General features: G+C 41.0%; 2 protein-coding genes across 2 annotated transcripts; both read left to right on the forward strand.

The window, feature by feature from the left end:
* Window positions 1-9,761: 9,761 nt before the first annotated feature.
* Window positions 9,762-16,033, forward strand: sec61a1 (SEC61 translocon subunit alpha 1). The gene is made up of 12 exons (XM_017719751.2): window positions 9,762-9,917; window positions 11,167-11,234; window positions 11,338-11,403; window positions 11,533-11,611; window positions 12,060-12,191; window positions 12,445-12,554; window positions 12,738-12,891; window positions 13,222-13,382; window positions 13,526-13,723; window positions 14,208-14,399; window positions 14,578-14,654; window positions 14,758-16,033. The coding sequence occupies exons 1-12, from the start codon at window positions 9,911-9,913 to the stop codon at window positions 14,942-14,944; spliced, it is 1,431 nt and encodes a 476-aa protein (XP_017575240.1). The 5' UTR covers window positions 9,762-9,910; the 3' UTR covers window positions 14,945-16,033.
* A 1,552-nt stretch (window positions 16,034-17,585) lies between these two features.
* On the forward strand, window positions 17,586-27,741 carry uroc1 (urocanate hydratase 1). The gene is made up of 19 exons (XM_017719764.2): window positions 17,586-17,860; window positions 18,828-18,958; window positions 19,648-19,741; window positions 19,905-19,964; window positions 20,637-20,765; window positions 20,909-20,970; window positions 21,119-21,185; window positions 22,090-22,233; window positions 22,418-22,506; window positions 23,423-23,485; window positions 23,842-24,021; window positions 24,204-24,301; window positions 24,740-24,812; window positions 25,290-25,479; window positions 25,855-25,953; window positions 26,045-26,144; window positions 26,223-26,304; window positions 26,898-26,997; window positions 27,401-27,741. The coding sequence occupies exons 1-19, from the start codon at window positions 17,735-17,737 to the stop codon at window positions 27,536-27,538; spliced, it is 2,025 nt and encodes a 674-aa protein (XP_017575253.1). The 5' UTR covers window positions 17,586-17,734; the 3' UTR covers window positions 27,539-27,741.

Below are 27,741 nucleotides of genomic sequence, written 5' to 3' on the forward strand. Positions count from 1 at the left end.
ACCAGCATTCTTCATCAGACTTTACAGAGTACAGAGTGTGCATGCGTGAGAGAGAGATGCAGACACATGGAATGATAATATACAAATATGTTTCCTTCATGTTTCTTTATTTACAGTGCCCTTTACATTTTGCTGATACTGGTGTTAGCCCTGTCATTTTTGGTCTAAAATGTACAAGAACACACCCACAGACACTACACATGTACAAGAGAGAATGGTACATGCAGGCTACTGTTGAAATGTCTGCTGATCAAGTGCTTGACTTTGTGTTTTTGAGATCAGCTTGTCCTCAATTGCAAAATTGCTGTTCCACCATCTGCAATGCAATCATTATTATCCTCAGCTGACCTGACAGCAGTTTTCTTTAGAAAGGAGAACTGGTTGCACACTATTGGTCACACAGCTGACGTCCATCAGGGCCCTCCAGCGATTAACAGCCCAGCTCTGCACATTCTCCGGGTTTTTGCTGACACCCACTGGTGAAAAGCAACCAGGCCCTGCTATATTACACAGATCTGGCTTGTTCAGCAGCCTGCACACACTTTTATAACTGAGAATTAACAAACTTGTGTTCTTTGTACACCATATAATCAATAATGACCTTTATTTATGAATTGGTGGCTCTCTACAGGTCATTACGTAGTCATGAACATGAAAAACCCCAATCACCCATAACAACTGTGACCCGAGGGCTACCTGATTCCAAATTGTGACCCGAGGGCTACCTGATTCGATTATTATTCGGTAACCAACCCAAAGAATTACCTAAATAAGGCACGCAGAGACGTTAAGAGGCTGGTATATTAACAGGTTTATTAAGGATAGAAAATTTGACAGCTGCACACATCATAGCGATCAGACCCACTTCTAAAATCACATCACCCTAGCACAATCTGGGCCTCGATGGGTTATTAATTACTAATGGTAAAACAACCACGCATAAAAAAAAGGAAGGAACCACAATACCAGCCTAGGTTCAACCCCCCATACTAAATTACACACTGTGATTAAATAAAATCAGTAGACAATGAAAAGAGATTACATAAATATACTTCCAGTCACCCACACTAATCAAATCAAAAATAAACCAAACGTGACACAGCAACCTTCAATATAGGTGGGACAGAAACCCGGCTTAAATGAGCTGAATATCCTCTACCTTTCAGCGTGCGCCTCCTAACCGTCCTTCCTAAATTAAAAAGGCACCAGATTAACCAGGGGTAAAATATATTAGGGGCTGCCCTGGGTCAAAAAGCCTCCCAATAATATACTAAAATATTCCTTTATTAACTATTTAAAAATGATGTAATGCAGAGGTATTAAAAAAGGGGAAGAAGAAAAAGCAGTGGCTATTGTTGCTGACCGTACAGACCGGTTAACTGTAGCAGGTGGAATGCACAGCGCAACTTCACTTTGTAGTACTTCAGATATCCCCAGGGGCTCACACAATATCTGTCACGCCACACTGCTGATTCAGAAAGCCCCCCACTCTCCCTTTAAAATAAATAAACAAACCATCATTAAGACACTAAACTGGGACCTCCTGTGGTTATTATTAATAAAAACCACCAATACCTGACAATACTACGACAGTAATACATATCGTAACTGCCAGCATTTACAAAGCATTTAAACAGCAACCGTACCTGTGTAAATGTGGGCTTCTCGCACACACACGGCGCCAGCAGGCTCAGTCACGTTCCTATGGTCTTCCCCAAAAGTTTAACATGCACATTAGCAACATACAGCTTCACGGATCTTCCCGACGCCGAGCTCAGATTTGCCCCCACGAGATCAAACGATACTTCGTTCTCCCTGCGCGAGACTATATAGCGGGTGAAGCCGAGATCAATCAAAACACCAGTGTCAAAATAAAAGCCCCCTCTATGCTTCTACCCATCACATCCACCCCTACTTTGAAATGTCACCGTCCCGGTGACAAACAAACCACAAGGGTTACCATGGTCTAAAGAAACACTGGACTGTATTAAGACTGGGCTGAGCTGTAGCCCCTACCTCCTCATGCTGGAAGGTGACTGATCGTGGGAGGTTATACAAATTCGAATGCTGGCCGGCCGTTTTCCGGGCTGAACGTCGTACTGGCACTGATGCCACTGACGGGGATAACTCAGGCTCTGGTGGGACAAGGTTTCCTACTGGCTCTATGTTCAGGTCTAACTCTGGAACAGCCTCTTGCCTCACCATCCACTGGCCAAAAATTGAATCCTCTTCACTACTACTTTCTGTAGAATGCTCCTCCACTGATTCAACCCTACTCGAGTGTTCTCTCTGTGAAGCCACTGGGGATGTAACTTGTCCCGGGACCACTCGTAATTCAGACCGGTGCAGGTTTCTGGTAGGACCTAGACCGTCTACTTGCCTAATGGTGTAAACTCTGCCACCTCCATCCAGGCACTTCACCACTTCATACGGCGTACTATCCCAGATGTCTTGAATCTTATTCCGACCTTGAAGGTGATTCCTTCTATAGACTATAGTACCATAAGGAAGCACAGGGGCAATCCCCTTTAATGAGGTCGGTACTTGCCGCCTGGTGGCCGCTGTTAGTTGCCGCTGTGCACTTGCATAAGCAAACCGTAGGAACTCTTGCTGCTCTTGCACCCAATCTCCTACCATACCCTCCACAATTTCTTCTTCCGCAACGCCCAGCAGTGCGTCAATGGGTAGTTGAGGTTTCCTCCCAAACATCAATTCGTATGGGGTGTGGCCTGTTGACTGATGCACAGTGGTGTTATATGCAACCAATAACTGGGGTAACTGTTGTGGCCATCTTCGTTTTTTCTCCACGGGCAAGGTTCTCAGTAAATCATGCATAGTGCGGTTAAACCTTTCGCACTGCCCATTACCTTCAGGGTGGTATGGTGTTGTTCGACTTTTCTGTATCCCATACAATTTACATAATGCTTTTAGCATCTCACCTTCAAAGCACCGGCCTTGATCCGAGTGTATTCGTTGCGGCACCCCATACACATAAAACCACTTCTCGATCAGGGTACGTACCACAGTGTTGGCTTTTTGGTCAGAAGTAGGGAATGCCTGTGTGAATTTTGAAAAAACATCTGTCACCACCAGTACATTCTCTCGACCATCGCTGGCCTTCTCAAGCAAAGTGAAATCTATAGCAAGGATTTCCAGAGGTTTAGAGGCAGACAAATGCCCTGGAAAAGTTCGCACCTTTGGAAACTTAGCTTTAGCTACTACACAACGGGCACACTGCTGACACCACCGTTCGATGTCCTTCCCCATCTGGGGCCAATAGCACCTCTGCCGCACTAGGTATGCTGTTCGTTCACACCCCTGATGGCCATGGTCGTCATGAAGAGCAGTTAATACTTCGGCCTGTAATGTCTCTGGTAACAGCAACTGCAAAAACTCCTTGTACTCCCCTGGCCCATGAGTCAGGCGGTAGAGCACCCCACCTCTCTCTCTTATCCGTTTCCAGTGCTTGACCAGTCCCAGTACAGGTTTCTTTTCCATTGCTCGCTCTTCAGAAGAAGGGGGTCGGCCCCGCCCCCAATACACTAGAAAAGCTCCTATTGTTGGATCCGCTGATTGGAGGGCTACAAGATCTACTTTTCGACGTATAGGAAGGGCGTCTATAGTAGCCAAGGACCCAACACACGGAGGCCCACCAGACAAATTTGGACCAATGGGTGGAACAGAGAACCCAGGAGCAAGGTCTTCAATATAAGAAGGTGCAGGTAAGTCAGGTTGTCGGGACAAAGCATCAGCAGCTCTATTGGTGCTTCCAGGTCGATACTTAATGTCAAAATTAAAAAGAGCCAACTGTGAGGCCCAGCGCTGCTCAACTGCACCCAACTTGGCAGTCTGGAGATAGCTCAGAGGGTTATTATCGGTTAGCACTGTAAACTTGGCCCCCAATAAGTATTCTCTGAATTTCTCAGTAATGGCCCATTTCAACCCCAAAAGCTCCAATTTCATGGAACTGTAATTAGACATATTTCTCTCTGTAGGATGCAACCCCCTGCTTGCGTATGCTACTGGACGTGGTTTTCCTTCTTGTTCCTGTGACAACACAGCCCCCAGACCCGTATGACTTGCATCTACTTCCAAGATAAAAGGCTTGGCAAAATCTGCATATGCCAAAACAGGTGCAGTTACCAACTTGTCTTTGAGTAGGCGAAATGCCTCCTCACATTCGTCACTCCAATGCCCATCTAGTAGGCTCAGTCTGGGTCTCGACTTAGCTCCTTGAAGGGTGGCCACTAATTTATGAAGCGGCGCAGCATATCTAGCAAATTGAGGGACAAATCGCCGGTAGTAAGAAGCGAACCCAAGAAAAGATCGAAGTTCCTTCACCGTGGTTGGACGCTGCCATTCTGACACCGCGGTAATCTTATCAGGGTCAGTCGCTACCCCCGAGGCAGAGATCACATGTCCAAGGTAATGGACTTCATCCTGAAAGAAATGACATTTCTCAAGTTTTAGTTTCGAGTTGTGCTGTTGTAATCTTCCCAAAACCATCTCCAAACGCTGTAAGTGGGACTCAAAAGAGGAGGAAAAGACCACAATGTCATCCAGGTACAGTAACAAAGACTGAAAGCGTTCATCTCCAAAAATACGTTCCATGAGTCGCTGAAAGGTACTGGGCGCATTACAGAGGCCAAAAGGCATTCGATTGAACTCAAAAAGGCCGAAAGGAGTGCAGAATGCTGTTTTTGGCTTGTCCTTTTCTGCCATAAGGACTTGATTGTATCCACTAGTCAGATCCAAGGTCGAGAACAATCGAGCACCCGCCAAAGCATCCAAAGATTCCTCAATCCTTGGTAATGGGTAAGCATCCTTTCTAGTCTTTGTATTCAACTGCCTGTAGTCAACACATAACCGTAGAGTGCCATCCTTTTTCCGGACCACAACAATTGGAGAGGAATAGGGACTACAGCTCACCCGCACCACTTCCCTCTCTAAAAGCTCTTGAATATGTGCCTTAACTTGCTCATACTGGGAAGGTGGAAGCCTGCGATAACGTTGACGAACTGGTGTGTCATCAATCAATGGAATTTCATGTTGTACTAAGCTGGTACACCCTAGATCACCTTCAGTTTGGCTAAAGACCCCACTATACCGTTGGAGCAACTCTTTCCCTTTTTGCCCCTGAGCTAATGACAAGGTAGGCCAAGAAAGATTAGACAGATCTAGTGGCTGACCCTCAACCTGTAGTGCCTGTATAATGGCAACACTCCCCTGATCTTCAACCCTCTCCTCCAAAATCACCACCGGGTTTTTGGTTTGTAGCGCTACCAAAAATAGACTTCCCAACACAGTACGGGGTGGTAGCCACACATCTCTGGTCTCCACATTAACTACCGGCACCCAAGTCTGGCCTCTACTAAAAGAAAGATAGGCTCTAGAAAGTAAAATGCCAGGTGGTAGCTTACTGTTCCCAGGCTCCAGCAATACTGACTGTAGTGATGACCCCACATGCTGATTGCCAATAGCTTCCACCAATTGAACTGAGCCTGCTGGAATGCGGATGGCCATACGTCCTGCTACCTTCACTGGGCCCAGGCAACCACTCAAAGGCAGGCAATCTAACTGATGGCATTCTTTGAAAGCCTGCTTCCAAACATACCCCACCGACTGCAAAGGAGGGGCCTGAAAAAGAGTCGAGCCATGTTGTTCAAACAATTCACGGTAACACTGGCCGATAACATTCATGCCCAATAATCCCGGGACCCTAGACTTTTGAATTTTACTATGGGGATCAACAGGATCTCTAATAACCAAAACACCCATTGCCGCCAAGGTCCTACCTAATACTTGCATATCCAACTCCAAGTAGCCAATATAGGGAACTTCCAAACCATTAGCTGCCCTAAGTTGAAGCCAGCGACATTGCTGTAAGGGTCTAAAAACAGACTGAAAATGTTGATTAAAAAATGTTTCAGTAACAGTAGTAACCATAGAGCCTGTATCTAGTAAGCAAGGAACAGAAACCCCTCCCATGCATACATCAATAACAGGACAAACTCCCATTAATCTAGATAATGGGCTAGAGGGCAAAGTGGAGCCTTCAATATGCCTAGCTGGCGGTTGGCCCTCCCCACCAGCCGGTATTAGTTTTCCTGCGGCTTGAACGGAATACCCGCGCTCCTCGATCCCCCACTATCTGGAAACCTACCCCCCCTAGATACTGGGTTAGATCCTCTACCTTCCCGACAAAACCTTGCAATATGGCCTGGTTGCTTACAACGAACACAAATAGGCCTACCAAAAGAATCATATGGATAAGATGGAGCAGTTTGACCCAAGGAAGCCCCCTGTGTAGAAGGTGACTTATTACCCAAAGACAAATGTGTCAACAACATATCCAGTTGAGCTTGCTGCTTTTTCAAACACTCCTTCAATTCAGCTAATTCATTACTAGGTTGAGCCGTTACTGCTTGGCTGGCAGCCCTATACTCACCTACTACCTCAAGTTGAGTATCACAGGAGTATGCGCGGGTCCTTGCCAATCCCCCATGCTCACCTTCTTCTACCCAACGAATAGCATCACTGCGTATAGTTAAAAAGGGAACATTAGGGTTAAGCCTCACTGTACGTTTTAACTCCCGCCGTAACATGCTATCCCGGACGTACTCAATGAATTGATCCCGTACCAAATGATCGCCATTTGCAATGGGCCTAGGGCTTTGGCGTTTAATAATCTCCATTAGGGATAAAAGAGAATGCGAATATTCTCGCAAAGACTCCCCTTCTAACTGTCGACGGTGGAAAAATTGCTTTTGTAATCCAATATAAGATTTAGAACAGCCATAAATATCAACCAGAATGGTGAGAATTTTCTCTGGATCATTTCTTTCACTCGCTGGGCGAAATTTAATCTCCGTTTTAGCTTCCCCATCTAAATGATCGTATATAAATAAGGCTTGCTCACGTGGCGACATGTGACGACCTTCCAAAGACCTGCGCACCTCCTCAACCCAATCTTCTACTGAGGGCATATCTGCAGATTTGCCAGAAAACCTAGGACATTTTCTCTCTCTTGGAATGTAGATATACCGCTCAAACCTATTTTGGCTAACCTCTGCTCGCATACTGGCTTGTGTCTCCTCCCCATTACTGGTGCTAGCACCCACATTAACACCTTCAGTAGCTTTCAATCTATCATTTTCAGCTTGCAACTGCTGCACACGTTCGTTCAAAGCCCTTAGTTGTTCTTCCATATCAGAATTAGGCAGAGACATGTCGCCCAAAAAAAAAACACACCAAAAGGAGTCAATGTACTTAAGACAAAAGAAAGAAAAAAGAAAAAATGGTTTCCAGCGTCACGAGGAGCGGTCAGGTCTGCAGTCTTCCTTGATAGCGGCTTCCTTTCTGGCAGCTTCCCAGACGACCCGGTCCGTGGTCCCACTGGATCTGCTAACAAATAACCACTGCTTTTCTTCCACCCTTTTTGTTTTCTTCTCTGCCAAAAATCACCCTATATGCACCGCTACCCTATCAAATATTAAATATCCCCAAACAAATCGGTTAATATATGCTCGGAAAAGCTACACCAGCACTCTAATCCTGCCGACTACGCCAAATTGTGACCCGAGGGCTACCTGATTCCAAATTGTGACCCGAGGGCTACCTGATTCGATTATTATTCGGTAACCAACCCAAAGAATTACCTAAATAAGGCACGCAGAGACGTTAAGAGGCTGGTATATTAACAGGTTTATTAAGGATAGAAAATTTGACAGCTGCACACATCATAGCGATCAGACCCACTTCTAAAATCACATCACCCTAGCACAATCTGGGCCTCGATGGGTTATTAATTACTAATGGTAAAACAACCACGCATAAAAAAAAGGAAGGAACCACAATACCAGCCTAGGTTCAACCCCCCATACTAAATTACACACTGTGATTAAATAAAATCAGTAGACAATGAAAAGAGATTACATAAATATACTTCCAGTCACCCACACTAATCAAATCAAAAATAAACCAAACGTGACACAGCAACCTTCAATATAGGTGGGACAGAAACCCGGCTTAAATGAGCTGAATATCCTCTACCTTTCAGCGTGCGCCTCCTAACCGTCCTTCCTAAATTAAAAAGGCACCAGATTAACCAGGGGTAAAATATATTAGGGGCTGCCCTGGGTCAAAAAGCCTCCCAATAATATACTAAAATATTCCTTTATTAACTATTTAAAAATGATGTAATGCAGAGGTATTAAAAAAGGGGAAGAAGAAAAAGCAGTGGCTATTGTTGCTGACCGTACAGACCGGTTAACTGTAGCAGGTGGAATGCACAGCGCAACTTCACTTTGTAGTACTTCAGATATCCCCAGGGGCTCACACAATATCTGTCACGCCACACTGCTGATTCAGAAAGCCCCCCACTCTCCCTTTAAAATAAATAAACAAACCATCATTAAGACACTAAACTGGGACCTCCTGTGGTTATTATTAATAAAAACCACCAATACCTGACAATACTACGACAGTAATACATATCGTAACTGCCAGCATTTACAAAGCATTTAAACAGCAACCGTACCTGTGTAAATGTGGGCTTCTCGCACACACACGGCGCCAGCAGGCTCAGTCACGTTCCTATGGTCTTCCCCAAAAGTTTAACATGCACATTAGCAACATACAGCTTCACGGATCTTCCCGACGCCGAGCTCAGATTTGCCCCCACGAGATCAAACGATACTTCGTTCTCCCTGCGCGAGACTATATAGCGGGTGAAGCCGAGATCAATCAAAACACCAGTGTCAAAATAAAAGCCCCCTCTATGCTTCTACCCATCACACAACAGACATCAATCAATCAATCAATCCATCAATCAATAAGTATGTGTTTTACGTTACCTTAAAATGCAGTGAGCGAACAGAATCAACCCAAACAGATTAAGTTATCTGGACATTAAACCAAACAAACAGTACAATTACGCTACAGTCATATGCGGAAACAACACTACACTGCTGAATTTTATATGGTTTCTGGTGTGTAGGGTGGACAGAAGGACATGTTAGCATCTTGAAATGTGAAACAAATGCATCACCTCTAACAGCTGTAGTGAAGCTCTTCCAGTGATGCCATTCCAACTACAGTGAACGGCACTCCATCGTTCAGAGAGTTGCTTCTTTTGGATCCATACCCCCCAAAAAAGAGCCATTCTTTAGATATTTGGCTTAGTTTTTCTTTACTATATATTAGCCTTTTGTACATGTTTCACCCCAACAATTTCACTTTTCTACTGTCGATCATTAATTATTAATGAACAACATTTTTCAAAATATTTGCTTTTTTCTCAAAATATTTAGTTATTTTTTTAACAAGTTCTTTGTATGCTTGATGTACATCAAACGCTAAGAATGTCACTTTTATGACATTTTAAATTGTCATTTCAATTTAAACTTGTGCGTTTTAAGGTCTCACATCGGCAGATAAAACGCAGAGGTACGACACTAATAGGTTTATTACATCATTACTATTCAGCAATAGAGTTACGTTTAAAACAATGCAAAATTGGCTGAGTTAACGGTGGGAGCGAGGAACGGTAGACTGGGCCCTCTGTCTAGTCCTGAGCGTTTTATCGCACTGTTTTCACGCATAGCGCTGCCTAAAACTGGCTTTTCTAAAACTGGCTTTTCGCGAGTAAAACACGCCAGCACGTTTTACATCAAAACGAATCCTCATTGAACCGATTCAGCGTAACCAAGTGAGCCGATTCCCACCCCCAGTTCAGCGAGCCTGTCGGAAAGAGTCGGGGGTTCTCGAGCGGCCGAGTGACGTGTGGCCGAGCCCGTGTAGTGTTGACGTGTCTCTAAAGCTCTTCCTCTCACAACGCGGCGGTGATACAGCGCCGGCGGCTCCACACGGGGAGCTCAGATTCTCAACGACTTGAACGGGGAAGACCACCATGGCTAGTGAGTAACGCTGTTGGTGAAAGCGTCTGTTTCTTTATCCAACTTTCTTATTTATGCACAATAGCGAACGGCTGTATTTCTGATTTATCCGACAGAAGCCAGCTAGCTTACCAGTGATAACGCACTGACATTCATTGATTGACTGTTAGCTAACGTTAGCTACTTATTAGTGAAGACTGCTTAAGTAAATTGATCAGAGTAGAAGTTTGCTTTTTCTCGATAACGTTAACGCTAGTTATTTTTCCACGTTGGGGTTTGTTATAATGCGTCTAATTTGCACTGAACCTTTTAATTTCTTATTTAGTTTCACTTTTTAAAGTTTGCTAGCTGGCTAGCTAGCTAACTGGTAATACGAGCTAACGTTAACTGGCTCGCTCAGTGTAAGCGTGGACAGCTTAACGTTAACCTTGCTGTTTGAAAAATGTAAATAACGTGATTAATAACGTTAGCTATTCAAATGTTTGGCACGACATAACTTGCTGACCATTCAATACCACGTTAGCTAAAGTAGGCAACATAAACAGCCAGGTCGGGCGTTTAGCTTAGCCAGGCTAAACAGAAGGTGGGTTGGGAACTAGCTGGAGAACTAGCTAGCCACCTAGCTAACCTGTGTAGTTAACGTTAGGTCTCTCACATTTATTTGATTACTGTATTCGATTAAAAGGCAGGGTTTAGGTATTATTTTTCGTTGTTCGTATTACTGAAGCGATCCCTATCAAATGAGTTAACTGTTCATTTTGCTTTGTGCCAGTTTATGGACCTTCGCGAACACTGGCTAAATTTCTCTTCTGATGACGAGGCTTTAGCACCTTATGAAATCAGTCCGTTTTCCGTTCCACTTTGGCCCAAACCGAGCACACAAGTATATACAATGAAACTTGTCTGAAAATGTTTTTTTTCTGATTTTATGTGGACAAGGGCCGTACGGGACATGTTTATACTTAGGAGTTCAAGGAAGCTCCTTAAGTTAGGGGTCACCAGTCATCCTTCGAAGGCTGAGGTGGCTGCAGGTTTTCATTCAGTTCAGGCAGTAGTACATCTGATTCCAGTTGTGATTCTCAGACTTCAAAGAGTATAGAAGTTTTTGGGGCGTGCTCCCGCTTGGTGACCCCTGCCTTAAGTAATAAAAGGATCATGTGAATTTCTGTTTGATTAACTCCATTTGTAAAAATTCAATCATCAACACAATACATTGATCAGCTCAACTGCCTTTTGTAGTTTCTAACAACCTTGTTTACTCTGCTTTCAGTTAAGTTCTTGGAGGTAATAAAGCCGTTCTGTGCGGTTTTACCTGAAATTCAGAAACCAGAAAGAAAGGTATTTATATTACTGTACTTTTATCTTTTTGTCTCTGATAAGCCAGGGCTGTGTGGTAAATTGTCTTTTAAAACTGTTTCTTGTGCTGTGATTGTACTCTCAGATCCAGTTCAGGGAAAAGGTGCTATGGACAGCCATCACTTTGTTCATCTTTCTTGTGTGCTGTCAGGTATAATTGAATTATTATTATTATTATTATTATTATTATTATAGTCAAGCTTAACTGTCACACTTTATGTACTTCGAAGTTGCATGTTCTAACTGAACCTAACAAGTATTGTCTCTCACTCTTTTTCAGATCCCTCTTTTTGGGATCATGTCTTCAGACTCAGCCGATCCATTCTACTGGATGAGAGTCATTCTGGCCTCTAACAGGGGTCAGTATCTATTTATGTATAAGCATTATTGCATTACCATCCTTTGTGTATTGTGTACCATTCTTATTGTGTTGCCATAAGATCTTTTCTAATACTTGCAGATTTTTCAGTCTTGGAACTTAAAGCTTCTGCATACAAATTTTAAAAAAGGTTTCATCAGTAATGTATTAGATTTTATTAGAACTACTTTCTGTAATGATTTTTAGAATGCATATGCAACAAAACAGCTTTTTCAAAGCAAAATGTGTGCTTACATAGAGTTTGTCGTTTGTTATCAGCCACTTGAAGCAAGAGGCCCGTTACTGGTTTAATATTTCTTACAGCCCCCTTACACTAATGGCAGATGAGAAGTTTAGCCTGGTCTTTTCCATCAGTGTTTGGGGCTGACCCTTTGATGGGCTTAAAGTTTGACTGCAGTTGTTGTAGTCTAATAGTTTACCTGCTACAGGTACACTGATGGAGTTGGGTATCTCCCCTATCGTGACCTCTGGCCTCATCATGCAGCTGCTGGCTGGAGCTAAAATAATTGAGGTTGGAGATACACCTAAAGACAGAGCACTGTTCAATGGAGCTCAGAAATGTAAGTGTGTTTTGTGTAATTTTTGTGTTGCATGTAAATATTATGGACAGGAAGAGATGTCTCATACATTTTCTGACATTACTCTTAAAGTTTGGTGAATAAACCCACAATTTAATTTTATATTTTGAATCTTTGTGTCTTTTTCTTGCTTAGTGTTCCATCTTATTCCATGTAGACTGGCTGCATTTGAAATGGGATATGGCTATATAGACTGAGGAAAATGCTAATCAGGTATCTGGTCCTTTGTTTGTAGTGTTTGGAATGATCATCACCATTGGCCAGGCTATCGTGTATGTGATGACAGGCATGTATGGAGACCCCTCAGAGATGGGTGCTGGAATCTGTCTCCTCATCATCATTCAGGTGAGTTAACAAACATGCATCTTAGTTATGAAGAGTGACATGCTGTTAGTATCAGATGCCTTTACTCCTGTCATTTTACATATATCTTATACATCTAGAATTCTGTTAAACTATTAAATTGACTGACAGTATAAGGAATTTGGATAAACAGAATGCGACTCAGGCTGTATTTCTCTTTTGTAGTTGTTTGTGGCTGGTTTAATAGTGCTGCTGCTGGATGAGCTTCTCCAAAAGGGCTATGGCTTAGGCTCAGGCATCTCTCTCTTCATCGCCACCAACATCTGCGAGACCATTGTATGGAAAGCTTTCAGCCCGACAACAGTCAACACAGGCAGAGGTACACATTTAAAATGCCATGGCATTTCCACCTCAGTGTTGACCAAAACAAAATGGGTTGTATGTAACCATAAAAGGCCTATACCCAGAGTTTACACCTTTTGGTAAAGTATCCACTAATTTCACTAATTAAAGTCCACAAAAACTAATTAAGACCACAAGTGAGCAGATACATATAGGTTTTATAAATTTATTTTTTTATCACCAAGAGTGGGATATACTAGGTGAAGTACCTTCTTGATGCGTTTAGTGTGTTATAGTCTTGTGCATGATTTGAGAAATGGAACACATTTGAATACTCACTTGAATTTTTGTGTTTTTCTGTGCCAAGGTACTGAATTTGAGGGAGCCATTATTGCACTGTTCCACTTGCTGGCCACGCGAACTGATAAAGTGCGAGCTCTGAGAGAGGCTTTCTACAGGCAAAACCTGCCAAACCTCATGAACCTCATCGCTACAGTCTTTGTCTTTGCTGTGGTTATATACTTCCAGGTCAGTGATGAGTTATAGTGACCAAAGCAGTAAGACATAATGAGACATGCTAAATAAAAATAAATAGATTATATGTTACACTTCAAGGTGAATATATATATATATATATATATCTCATTTCCTTGTTTCATTTTCAATCTCAGGGATTCAGAGTTGATTTACCGATCAAGTCTGCACGTTACCGTGGCCAATACAACACCTACCCCATCAAACTCTTCTACACATCCAATATCCCCATCATCCTGCAGTCTGCGCTGGTATCCAACCTCTACGTCATCTCTCAGATGCTCTCCACTCGCTTCTCTGGCAACTTTCTGGTCAACCTGTTGGGAACCTGGTCTGTAAGTAGCCTATATGGACATAAACTGGTCAGATATTGCACACGTATGTTTTCTAGTATTTATAAATGAAAATGAGAATATGTGGATATAGCTGGTTATAATCCATGTTGCTAGAAGTGATCAGTCATTTTTGAGAAAAAGAGTGACTTGTGTATAATGTCTTTTCAAAGAGGAAATTCAAATATGAGTAAAACTTTGATGAAAATTGCCTGTAGTTGTGCAACGCAACTAGCATGTATTTAAAAATGCGCTGTATGTTGTTGTATGTGTGCTATAATCTACCTGACCGGATAATACATTTATGTCTGGGAAGTCACAGTCCAAAATGAGTTTCTTTTCTTTTTTTTTTTTTTCTTTTTTATTATTATTATTTTTTTCCGCTAGATACTTTACCATGCCTTTTATGGATACAAATTAACTATAATCTTAGACCAACTGTTGTATTTGGAGGAAAAAATTATTCTTATTTTTCTGTTATTTGCAGGATACATCATCTGGTGGTCCGGCTCGTGCCTATCCTGTAGGTGGCCTGTGTTACTACCTCTCTCCTCCGGAATCTTTTGGCTCAGTCCTGGAGGATCCAGTCCATGCCCTCATCTACATTGTATTCATGCTGGGATCCTGTGCCTTCTTCTCCAAGACATGGATTGAAGTGTCTGGATCATCTGCCAAAGATGTATGTGTCATCTGCAAGTGCATTGAGTAATCACTATGATTGTGAAGTGCATCAGCAGACCTTGTCCTGAATTCTGATATATTTAGAACAGTGCAGAGATGTAGTTGGCACCTTTAATGTTGGAGGAAGGATGTTTATATGGAATAAGTTTGTTTTTTTTTTTTTGGTTTTTTTTTAGGTGGCCAAACAACTCAAGGAACAGCAGATGGTGATGAGGGGACACAGAGAAACATCTATGGTACACGAGCTCAACAGGTTTGTCTCTGTGCTCATTCAAGCACATACCTGTTGTTTATAAATTGAAATCCTTCTGTTAAACCCTCTTAAATTTCGTTTTGGTACCCTTGTGTGTGTGCAGGTACATCCCCACAGCAGCTGCCTTTGGTGGGCTGTGCATTGGTGGTCTGTCGGTCATGGCTGATTTCCTGGGAGCCATTGGCTCAGGAACAGGAATTTTATTGGCTGTTACCATCATCTATCAGTACTTTGAGATCTTTGTTAAGGAACAGAGCGAAGTTGGAAGCATGGGAGCCCTACTCTTCTAAAATTTCTTCACATGGACACATGCATATGCTGACAGACACCTTATCAAACACTTTCATTATTTTTATGAGTGTTATTATTATTTTTTTTTTTTTTTTTTTGTACAATTTGAGTTGAAGTGGTCAGTTGTCAACAGTGCTGTCTTGAGAGAACTCCCTGCTGTTGGCCAGTTTGACCTTGAAATGTTTTCTTTGGACAGGAAGAAAAATATTTCTGAAATATTCAGTGGTTAGTCTGTAAAGCTAGATTCTGTGAGCTGGAAAGGTTGCTGGGTGAGCCTGTGTTTTTGAACCGCCCCACCTCGTTTCTCCAAAGTATTTCACAAAACCCTTAAGAATCTTAAGATTCTTCCACAGTTTGTTGGCTTTACAAATTCCATATACTGATGGCAGTGTTGAGGAAAGACTAAATATTAAAGTGCATCAGTTCTTCATTGTATGTGTCTTACCTTCACACAGTGGCTCAGTTTTCCATGTCTAATCCACAGTCTCGCCGGCACTTCAGAATCATTCTGAAAGGTGTTCTGTCCCTGGCGGCTTTCTATAAAGTCCCTCCAACAGTATGGTCACGTGGTTTGTTGATGTTTGCTGGTTTGTAAAGGACATTTGGTTGTGGTATAAACAGATTTGTCACATCCAAGGAAATGCACTTGTAGAAGATTGCATTATAGAACAGTCCAACCAAGTTGGTAGGAAGAAAGGTAAAACACACTACATAGTGTGGTCCAGTGTCCCCCTTCTTTTTCTTTTTTTAATGAATAGGTTATCCAAGCCGGAAGCGTTTTTGTCTGCATAAATAAGGCAGAAATGATTGAGTGAAAAGGTGCTTTGTCTTTGGTGGGTGCTTCTTTGCCTGACTGAAATAGCCTGGATCTTCTTGTAACATTAACAAATTTTTTACTTCTCTACAACAGGAAAACAACTTTTTGATGTCTTGTTGACTTAGTGTCTGTATATATGACATTTCATGAGATGTGCCACCATGTAAAATAACTTCTTGTTTTTGAATATATAAAAAGAAATGCTGTTCCAAACATCTATCTTCTGGAAAGAGTGCTCATTCCCAATAAAGGCTCTTTTGTGAAAAGCTTAGTCGGTAGTGGGTTTCTGTAAGGACAATTTTTTGGTAAAAGAGAAGTTCAGGAACATGAATGAACAAGTGATTGACTCTCCCTTTCAAATGCAGTGAATTTGCTCATTTATTCGGCAGTAGGTAATTAGGTAAGCATAGTGCAGTTGAAACATAATCTCAATATAGTGGCAGATACTCCTGAATAAACTAATACAAATCACGAGAGACAGGTGCTTATGGTGGGATTCCACAATATGGACATAAGGAGCACTGGCTATGTGAAATTATTTATTTGCTGTTCAATGAAAATTATCCCCGGCTGGTCGACCAGGGTCCTCTCTGTGTGGAGTTTGCATGTTCTCCCCGTGTCTGCGTGGGTTTCCTCCGGGTTCTCCGGTTACCTCCCACAGTCCAAAGACATGCAGTCAGGCCAATTGGAGATGCTAAATTGCCCCTAGGTGTGAGTGTGAGTGACTGTCTGTGTCTGTCTGTCTGTCTGCCCTGCGATGGACTGGCGACCTGTCCAGGGTGTATCCTGCCTTCCGCCCGAAGACTGCTGGGATAGGCTCCAGCATCCCCCCGCGACCCTGACGGAGAAGCAGCTTAGAAAATGAATGGATGGATGAAAATGATTTAAACTATATTATTTGAATTTCTGTTTATTTGACTATATCAAGAAGTGACATGAGTAGCATACAGAGGAGTGGTAGTGCAGAGGTTGGGGAGAATTTTAACAGCCAACTGTGACCGTTCAACTCAGTCTGCGTTGAAGGATTGTTAATAAGTGGATGATCTGCCCTCTATCAAGTCTTGGGTTACCAAATGAGCTGCTATTACAGAACTGCCTGGCCGGTGTGGGTGGGATAATGAGTGATCCATTTAGAAGGTTTTAACATTGCGTTCACATATTTCCATTGAAGTCAATTCATGACACGGTCCCTGCATTTCTATCCTCATTTCAACCTGCAGGAGGAAAAGTCTAATCAACACCCCACCTGAAAGGGTTAACTTTCCTTTGGCCACCAATCCTGATCATTTCACCCCCAAAAAACACCCTGCCTAAAGTAAAACTGAGCCAGCCCACTGGGGTCATATATGCACTTACATCAACATGCTTTACTCAAGCAAGATTGGGCTTATTGAATGATGCTTTTGCATTAAACTGATTTAGTGCTACTCTAAAGTTTTTGATTTTTTTTAATGTACAGTTTATTTACATTAATTTTTCTAACAGCACTCCAGGATAGACATATATTGCATGCCATAGATAAATCTAATCAAAAGTCTCACGGTCCACTAAAACAAACCACTACATGTGCTGTTCAAAAACGTCAAACATAATTTTAGGGCTGTGCTGATGAGCAGTGATGTTTGTATCTGGGTCACTGACTAAAAATTCATGATGTATGTTAACAAGGGGTCTGTGGTTCTGTGTGCTTGCCACATCATGCTCACTTCAATCAATGATTACCTGAGTAACAGATCCTCAGTTTCTGACTGGATAAAGCTGGAGAGGAACGACTTTAGCTGGCCTATGGAGTGAAGGGGAGTGTAGGACAGGATCTGCAGGACAGTGGCTTAGCCTTTTCTGTCTGTGAGTGGACTAAGGCAAGACGACACACAAATCTTCTCACAGATCCAGATTTTCTCTACATCTTTCTTTCTTTCACACTTCTTTCAAGCCATTCCTATCATCCTTTCTGGTTCTACTAGTTGGAGTGATGACAACTCTGAAGGAACTTTGTGGGGGCTTACCTCTGAACCCTCTTCCACCAAACCGTGGCAGAGACCCCAATGTGCCTCATGCACCCGTCCGTACCCCAAACCTCACTGCAGAGGAGGAGCGGGTGAGTTGTTACATCAACAAACATTTCACTAATAATGAAGCTTTAAGCTTTTAACTTTTAGTACTTCATTATTCACTATAAATGGACACCAGTCATGCAAAAGTACATTTTTCTGCAAATAGACACTCTGAAAATGTCTTTAGTATAGTGTGCATTTCCACTAGCAATCAAAAGTTTAGGAACACACTACTACTTCAGAAATTCAAATTAAGTAAGAATAAATACTGGCAATGATTTGACAATTTCCTTTTCTAAACTATTGTTAAAAGCACATATTTAAACTTATTTGGCCCAAAGCTGATTTAGGCATCAGAAAAGTTTGATTGCTGAGAAGCAGGGAAATCACAAGAGGAAAAAATGTATGGTTCTTTGAGCAGTTTTTGCAAAAGAAAGTACAAAATTTGTGACTTTCTACTTAAAGCATTTTTGTGGACATACAAAAATAACTTGCTCCTGTACAAAAAACAATTTTAAAAAGGTAGGTGTCCTCAAAAAACAAGCAACGTGCAAGGCCTAGCCTCTTTGGTTCTTTATTGAACACCCTTCATCATTACTCTAATTATTTTCCGTAGTGAACAAGTACTTTAGATACTGTAGGTCAGCGGTGTTGGACTCACTCATCTCTGCCATTTCATTTGCAGTTGTGCAGTGAGCTTGGAGTCCAAAGGTTAGGTGTTGAAATCTTTCAGAGGACTTGCGGGTCACCTAACAGACCCCACTTGAAAACATATAGAATTCTCTGGAGCTTTTCTACAATGTTTAAAGGCCTGTCAATAATTAGAAAAGATAAGAGATGGAGTAAACAGATGAAGAAAGAAGGGGTGTGTGTGTGTGCATGAAAGAGAGAGAGAGAGGAAGATGACAAATAACAAACAGAGAACAAAGCATAATGGATGGCAGGTTATGTAACATGTCATGATGGTTCAGAAAACTGAAGCCTAACCCTGGTCTGTGCCGTCTCCATCAGCTGTCACTGAGGAACGCTCTGAGATATTTTCCTCCGGCTCTGCACTCCACTCTGGCTCCAGAGTTTGCCCAGGAGCTCAGGCAGTACGGACACATCTACATGTATCGTTTCTGCCCTTCAATACGTATGAGGTATATATACACAGACTAATCGGTATGTCATGAACACTTTAGAATATCTTTTAGAATTCAGTATCCATGTCCAAGCGTTTGTAGACACCTGCTCATCCAGTGTTCCTTCCTGAAATCAAGGGTTTTAGTAGTAAGGTTGTACTTTTTTGCTGCAGTTACAGCTTCTACTCTTCTGAGAATGCTTTATACTAAATGAGGGAAGATTGCTGTGAGGATTTGATTGCAATTCAGCCACAAGAGCATAAGTGAGGTCAGGAACTGATGTTGGATGATTAGTTCTGGATCACAAACAGTACCTCAGCTCATCTCAAAGGTATTAGATGGAGCCAGTGCTTGGCATTAGGCATGATGAAGCTTGTGTGTTCCAGAGTATCCTGTTCTATTAATATTTTTCCATGGAGATTATAAGCTGCCTGTGCTGAATTCATTAATTAGAGGGGTGTCTGGATTCATTTGGACATATATTGTATCTTTATTGGTGTACTGTGTACCTCAAAGGGTTGTGAATCTATGACATGGATATTAGGGGTATAATATTCTTCATATTATTGTTTTCGCTGATACGTTTGTGTGAATCTTTTGATGAGATATTTCACAATGTAAAAAGATTTAAATATTGATGTAGCTGTATGTTAGGCATAATGGTCTAAAACTGGTCCTCACACCTACCGTATGTGTGTTTGTTGCAGGGCCTATCCTATTGATGAGTACCCCTGTCAGATACGTCATGCTGCAGCCATCATGCACATGATCATGAACAATCTGGATCCTGCTGTAGCTCAGGTGTGCACAAGCACACACATGTGCACCTCTCTCAGTGTTACCTGCACTGACAGTCACACAAACACTAATGTTATTTGACACTGATCTTTATAATATTTTTCTTGGGGAAAATCCTGTAGTTGGGCTCCATCTAAATCATTTACTCATATCTCTCACTGCTCAGTTTCCACAGGAACTCGTCACCTATGGAGGGAATGGACAAGTGTTCAGTAACTGGGCCCAGGTAATATATATATATATATATATATATATATATATATATATATATATATATATGTTAATGTGTGTGTGGGTGTGTGTGGGTGTGTGTGTGTTTGTGTACTTTTTTCAACTGTTTTCCACAATCATAAATAGTTGTTCAGCTGTGGAATCACAACAAACAGTTGTTGATCCACAGCTTTCATATAATTAATAAGACACCAAGAGGCTGTTAATACAAATCAAAAACAAAAAAATTTAAAGGTGTCCATAATGATGAACAGAGCCATAGAAGATTCTAAAATGACTGAGAAAACTCTATAGCATCAAGAATCAAAGACAAATCTTGAAATGTTTAATAAAATATCTAAAAATACCTTTTGGCAAATAGTTTGCAATATTTAAATCTACGGTGGGTCTGCTACTATTGTATATAAAATGACAAAAAATATGTGGTAATGTGGTTGGAAAGTGAGAGAGAGAGAGAGAGAGAGAGAGAGAGAGAGAGAGAGAGAGAGGCATAGAGAGACAGAGAGTTAAAGAGAAAGAAAAAGAGAGAGACAGAGTTAGAGAGAGAGAGGCAGAGTTAGACAGAGAGTTAAAGAGAGAGAAAAAGAGAGCGGCAGAGTTAGAGAGAGAGAGAGAGAAAGAGAGAGACAGAGAGTGGTGTATAATGTCTGTATGTTGGTGTGTTTAGTTCAGGCTGGTGTTACACTACCTGAGCACTATGAGTGAAGAGCAGACTCTGGTGATGTACAGCGGTCATCCTCTTGGTCTCTTCCCCAGCCTGCCCTCCTCCCCACGCTGCGTCATCACCAACGGCATGGTAACACAAACACACACTGCCAACCCCGATCACTCAGTTCAGTGAATCTGTGCATATTTTATCTTGCCTGATGTTGAGTGCATTTGCGCGTATCCCTCAGACTCAGTGCAATGCAGTATTCTCAGTATTCTCTTTCTTTCCAGGTCATTCCAAACTATTCCTCCAGGGAGAGCTATGAGAAAATGTTTGCTCTGGGAATCACCATGTGAGTTTGTTTTTTAAGGTTTTCTACCTTATTGACCATAAAGTTAAATGTAAATGTGATAGAGTTACATGTTTACAGTCATGTAGGTCTGTTTGTGTACATGTTTTTATTGTCTTTATTAATCTCTTTGATTCTTGTGTGTGTTCAGGTACGGGCAGATGACTGCAGGAAGTTACTGCTACATTGGCCCTCAGGGGATTGTTCATGGAACTTTGGTATTTAACATGCCACATAATAGACCTCATCAGAGGGATTGTTGTCTCAAATCTTAATTTGATTTAGGGTATTTGTAATTTATTTATTTGGAGTGCTCTGCGATAGACACAACAACTGAAGAAGCTGTAAGTGACAAGAGGCCAGTCCTGAAATAAGTGCCTAAAACCTTCTTAGACAGGGTAAAATCACTGTAATGCATGGCCTCAGGTGGTTTATTTTTTCAATGGTATATTCAATGGTAAAAATATGATATGATAAAATACATGAATGTTCAGTAAATTATTTATTATTCAGTTCAGTGCATTATTTGCTATCATTCTTTTTCATCTCCTTGTTGTTCATGCACCATTTTGTAGATAATTTCAACAAGAGTTGTGCTATTTATTTTAAATTTTCATAACATTTACACTTTTTATGTTGGTTAAAATTTCCCCATAGACTGATACTGGTGGAATATTGAGGCAGTTTGTATTCCAACTTTGTTCATCCCTTTTTTCATTCCTCCATTCTTGCATTTAAAGCACCTGATTTCAATTCTTTCACCATTTATTAAGCTTTTTTCCTCAGACATTTTATTTGTTCTTTCTTTTTCTTTTCTTCTCTTTCTTATTATTTCTTTTTCTGACTTTTTTCTTTATTTTCTACTTTCTACCTTAATTTCTTCCTTTATTTTTCTTCCTTCCTTCCTTGCTTCCTTTCTTTCTCTTCTTTTGTCCTTCCTGTGGTTACCAGGCAACTTCAGTTGATGCTGAACAAGAAACTGCTTCATAATTATTATTAAATGGTTTAACTGTGACTTTGTGAATGTCCAGATTCATGATACTGATCCTTTCATCTAGAGCTGATAATAGAACAAGCAATAGAAATAGAGACTTATTCTCTTTTCTTCCTCTGGGTGTTTAGCTGACGGTGCTGAACGCAGGGCGGAGGTACCTTGGCACAAGTGACCTGAGGGGTCGTGTGTTTGTGACCTCTGGACTAGGTGGCATGAGTGGAGCACAGGCCAAAGCTGCTGTCATTGCTGGCTGTGTAGGGGTCATCGCAGAGGTCAGCCAAACAGAAATCAAGTGTGTTTGAGCAGGAAAATGACCTAACTATGAAGGACACTGGCCTTCCAGGAGCCTCCTCCATCAAAAAGCATTGTCCAAAGTTCCATATAAGTACAATAAGAACAAAGTATTTCCTCAATATTTTCTCATGAATCTTAATTGAAGCTGTGTTCTGCCTGAAGGTTGATGAGGCTCCTCTGAAGAAGAGACATGAGCAAGGCTGGCTGATGGAGATAACTAAGGACCTTGACCACTGCATGCAGCGCATCAGGTACCACATACACCATACATCCCCAAAAGACACAGAGCTACCATCTATAGCAGGCTGCATCTCTGGAACTCTTCACCAAGGAGCTATGTGTCGTGTATAGTCAAAGCTTTATGTAAACATACATATCCAGTCATTACCACTGGACAGCTTCTTCTTTCATGAATAAATTGCCATTTAAAAGTTTGGAATCACTGTTTTTAATAATACAAGTCATACTTAGTTGCATATACATGTACACACGTTTATATATGATGATCAAAATAAAACAATGACTAGAATACTGAGCAGAGTTGTAGGTGATTTATGTGGTAATGTGTTTTATCTAGTTGTAGATGAAAGGTGTATAACGTCTACAACAAAGCTACAATAAAATGTACATCCTGAATGCCTCACATCTGAGAAGTGGGATTTCAAGTCAGCTAACTCTTAATATGGCCAGGGCCAATGTTTCATTTCACACTTCCATAATCTAAGAATAGCTCAACCATTTTTAGAGGTCCCTGTAGTTACTGAATAATAAGCCTTAGTATATAATAAACCTGAGACTTTAAGAGGTTAATTTTACATCTACGAAAAAGGACTGTTCATACATGAATGGATAATTACAGTAAATTAAGGTGAAATAACAATCAGTAATATGATAAGTGATTCCAGTCTTTAGAATGGTAATAAACCATCTAATACCATTTACTCTGATCATGTGATTTGGGAGTTCTGCTATCTATAATAATGGCTTATTCAAATTATAACTTTGATCTGGTGAGCAAGGTCATTCCCAATGGGATAAACATTTTAACAAAGCAAGAAAAAATATATATCCATATAATTCAGAGAGTAATTGGCCAAATAAAGAAAAGACAAAAGACACGTACAATAGGTAAATATGAGTAGAAAAAATGTTATTTGTCTTTTGCAGGCAGGCCAAAAGGTCAAAGATGGCCCTGAGTTTAGGTTACCATGGCAACATTGTGGACTTGTGGTGAGTGTCAGTTTATAAACTCATGAGTGTTGTGTGTTCAGCATTTATCCTTGTGAGTCTAAGAGGGTTGTGCTCCTCTAAATGTCTATTACCATTTATGCACCTTTGTATTAGTGGGACTGTATGTCTTAAAAAATGTCTTATCAATGATCCTGGTTTTAGGTATTCTCATGGTGTTGTGAAAATATACTGAAAATGTTTAAAAACAATAATATACTTCAAAATCATTTCACTACTGCTATTATGTTGATAGACTTTTAAACAAACCTTTCATATTTCTTTATAAAGCCAAAAGTCAACTACAAAAATCAACATAAACTTCACAACTCTCGATCTACACGTGTTTTGTGTTTCAGGGAGCGTTTGTGGGAAGAGTATGAGCGGACAGGAGATTTACTGGTGGATTTGGGTTCTGATCAGACGTCACTGCACAACCCGTTTAGTGGTGGATATTACCCAGTCCAGCTCAGCTTTGAACAAGCCAACCAGCTCATGAACTCTGACCCTCAGCGGTTCAGAACTGTTGTACATGAAAGGTACACGTTGGAAATTGCAGTGACACAGAGAAAACAGCCATATAGGGCCTCCACAAACCATATGATTAATAAACATTCTTATGTCATATTTATTAAACTAAAAATCATTTACTGTATCTGCAGTAAACTCAGCCAAAATAACCAGAGTGCCTAATTGAAAACCCCACTGTGTCTGTCTGCAGCCTTCGTAGGCACATAGCAGCCATTAATAAGCTGTCTGAGGAAGGAATGTACTTCTGGGATTATGGCAATGCCTTCCTTTTGGAGGCTAAAAGAGCAGGCAAGTATTATTTCCACAAAGCTGTTCTGGAAGCTGTTTGACTTTTTTCTTTTACAACCCCAATTCCAATGAAGTTGAGACGTTGTGTAAAACATAAAAACAGAATATGATGATCTGCAAAGCCTTTTCAACCTATATTCAATTGAATACACTATAAAGACAAGATATTTAATGTTCAAACGGATAAACTTTATTGTTTTTTGCAAATATTCACTCATTTTGAATTTGATGCCTACAACACGTTCATGTACAAAACACACAGCTTTTAATTGAAAAAGTGACAAAGACAACAGTTCATCTTGGTTTCTTGTGGAGTTTAAGGTTAGGGATAAATTAGGTAGGGTTTAAGTGTATGCATAGCTTATATAATACAAAAGTTAAGCTAAGAAGTCAACAATTCAAACTTTTGATTCCCATTGATCCTGCTGTCTCTCCCAGGTGCTGAGGTGCAGAAGAGCGGAGGAGGAGCTACAGAGTTTAAATATCCCTCATATGTCCAGCATATAATGGGGTTTGTCAGCACACACTCATTTTCACACAGTTCCCACATGCACTCAGCACAGAATTCATGTTCAGCTTATCCCACTAGCCAAAACTTAATGTGTTTCAAAGCACACACACATACACACACACATACATCTCACTTATCAGGCCTGTCCCATATAGTGCCACGAGCCTTGCAGTCCTCCAAGTCCTCTTAGATTACAAGCAGAATGCAGCTTTATGACAATGTTAATTAATAAACAAATGCTTTTTAATGATCATCTTAATACCTTCTTCTCTGCTATGTTGGTCAGGCAACTGTAAGCAAACCCCTCCTCTCTGATCCAGAACCAGAATCTGAATTCAAAGTCCAGATTTCAAGTTCTACAGTCTCATGCCCTTGCATGCACATACAATTAAGGATTGCAAGAGTGCAAATGTACCAACTGGGACAGGGCTATTCTCACTCCAGTAGTCTTTTTTGACTTTTGCCCTTTGTGTGTAGTGACATCTTCTCTCTGGGGTTTGGACCGTTCCGGTGGGTGTGCACCTCAGGGAACCCTTCTGATCTGGCTGAGACTGATGACATCGCCACCTCTGTGCTTGAAGAGATCAGTGCCTCTGTAACCGAGAGGGTACGACAGCAATACAGTGACAACATCCGCTGGATCCGTGAGGCTGGGAAGCACAACATGGTACAGTCAACTTTATGTCCACTATCCAGTGCACTGTACACAGAGAATGATTTGGTTCAGTAGTAAATGATACAGCTTCATATTCAGCACCATAAGTCATGTGTACCTTTCCTTATGACATTGTATGAGTAATATGCAATTAAATACTGATACTATACAATAGTGGTACATTTAGAAATGTTATTATTATCATTGGATTTTGGGACTATTATTTGTGTTTAGTATTTTTTAGTATGAGAATATAACATTTATAGATATGACACAGTGGATCTGTACTTTTACAGTATTTTTTTAATGTACTTTAACTGTATTTTTAAATATTCATTCTCTCAACACCCATTTTGGATGATAGTGATGATATGTTTCTGCGTGTAGGTGGTGGGCTCTCAGGCCCGTATTCTCTACTCAGATCAGAGGGGAAGAGTATCCATTGCCTTGGCTATAAACAAAGCTGTCGCCGATGGCAGAGTCACAGTAAAACTCAATATACACACACACTCAGAGCATTAATACTATATGGTGGATATAGATGTGGCAATCAAGGTTCTTTTCTCTCTGTTTCTAGGCCCCTGTAGTGATCAGCAGAGATCATCATGATGTCAGTGGCACAGACAGCCCCTTCAGAGAGACATCCAACATTTATGACGGGTCTGCCTTCTGTGCAGGTACACACACTGAAACCCACTCGCATCTCATCTAAACTTATTTATTTATCTAAATATTTTTCTCTCTTTGCATTTTAGATATGGCTGTGCAGAATGTTATTGGTGATGCATTCCGTGGTGCCACATGGGTTTCTTTGCATAATGGAGGTGGTGTTGGATGGTAAAGCAATTTTCACTGCTACATTATAGGAGTACTTATTGTCTATATTATTTTTTGGAGATATACTTTATGTTTTATGCTATAAAAAGTTTATAGACATCTGTTGGTTAATGTTATTAATAGGGAGCTTGTCCTTCTTTACTGCAGCAACAGCTTCTATTCTTCTGGGAAGGCTTTACTCTAGATGTTGGAAATAACTGTGAGCACTTGATTCAGCCACAAGAGCATTAGTGAGGTCAGGAACTGATGTTGGTAGATTAATGCTTTGAGGGGGCTTTATACCCCTCCACATTGGACATGCTGAACATAAGCCCATGTGCCACAGCTTTATAGTGTTCCATTTTATTAGCAATGCTTTCCTATAGATTCTGTACAAGCAGTGAGTGTGTAGTTGAACACCTGTTTCAGCATTTGGTGCATCTTAAAGTATAATTTACTAATGATAGTGGTGTCTGGATACATTTGCACATATAGTGTATCGCCTGGTGATCTAACTGGAGTATTTAGGGTGATCAGGTCTGTAGTGATTACTTGATAACTGGCTTTGTTATTTCTTATTGACAGTGATCATGTGTTGATTACTTTTAATTCAGGGGGGAGGTGATTAATGGAGGTTTTGGATTGGTTCTGGATGGCTCTGAGGAGGCTGGAAAGCGAGCCAGAACAATGCTGAACTGGGATGTATCTAATGGGGTAAGTGAATGAGTGCTTGGTAAAATAGACACAGTAGTCCACGTACAGTAGTACTCCACTGTCACATATTAACCTTCTTTAACATACACTGACTGGCCACTTTGTTAAAGTTAAACTGCTTCCTTGTTTCTACACTCATTATAGATTTTATCAGCTCCACTTACCATATAGGAGCACTTTGTAGTTCTACAATTACAGACTGTAGTATATCTGTCTGTCTGTATACTTTGTTAGCCCTCTTTCACCCTGTTTTTCAATGGTCAGGAAGACTACCACACCACCATTACGTCAGTGTCACTGCAGTTTTTATTTTTTGTTCTTTTTTACACTTCAATTTTGTGGTGGTCCATTAAAACAAAAGTCGATTTTGCCACACTCTTTGCACTGACGATTGTTTCTGCAGGTGGCTAGGAGATGTTGGTCAGGAAACTCTAATGCTTATGAGACCATCCAGCTCACCATGGAGGATCAGCCACATCTGAGAGTTACCATGCCATACCATGTACAGGATGAACATATACTGTACAATGCACTGCATTAAATAACAACTCACCAGAGCCATTGCACACTGCGCAGTAAATTCATTCAGCTCAAGACATTTTGAGTAGATTCATACTAAGGAACTTTGCAAAAACCCAGGATATGAATGGACTCTATAAACGCACTGGCAGTATTAAGTGTAAATATAAGTAGGTGAATTGCTTGCTGACTAAAAAAGCAATTAAATGTGGAATGTTTTATTAA

The sequence above is a fragment of the Pygocentrus nattereri genome, chromosome 26 (genome assembly GCF_015220715.1).
Source record: "Pygocentrus nattereri isolate fPygNat1 chromosome 26, fPygNat1.pri, whole genome shotgun sequence".
Taxonomy (NCBI): domain Eukaryota; kingdom Metazoa; phylum Chordata; class Actinopteri; order Characiformes; family Serrasalmidae; genus Pygocentrus; species Pygocentrus nattereri.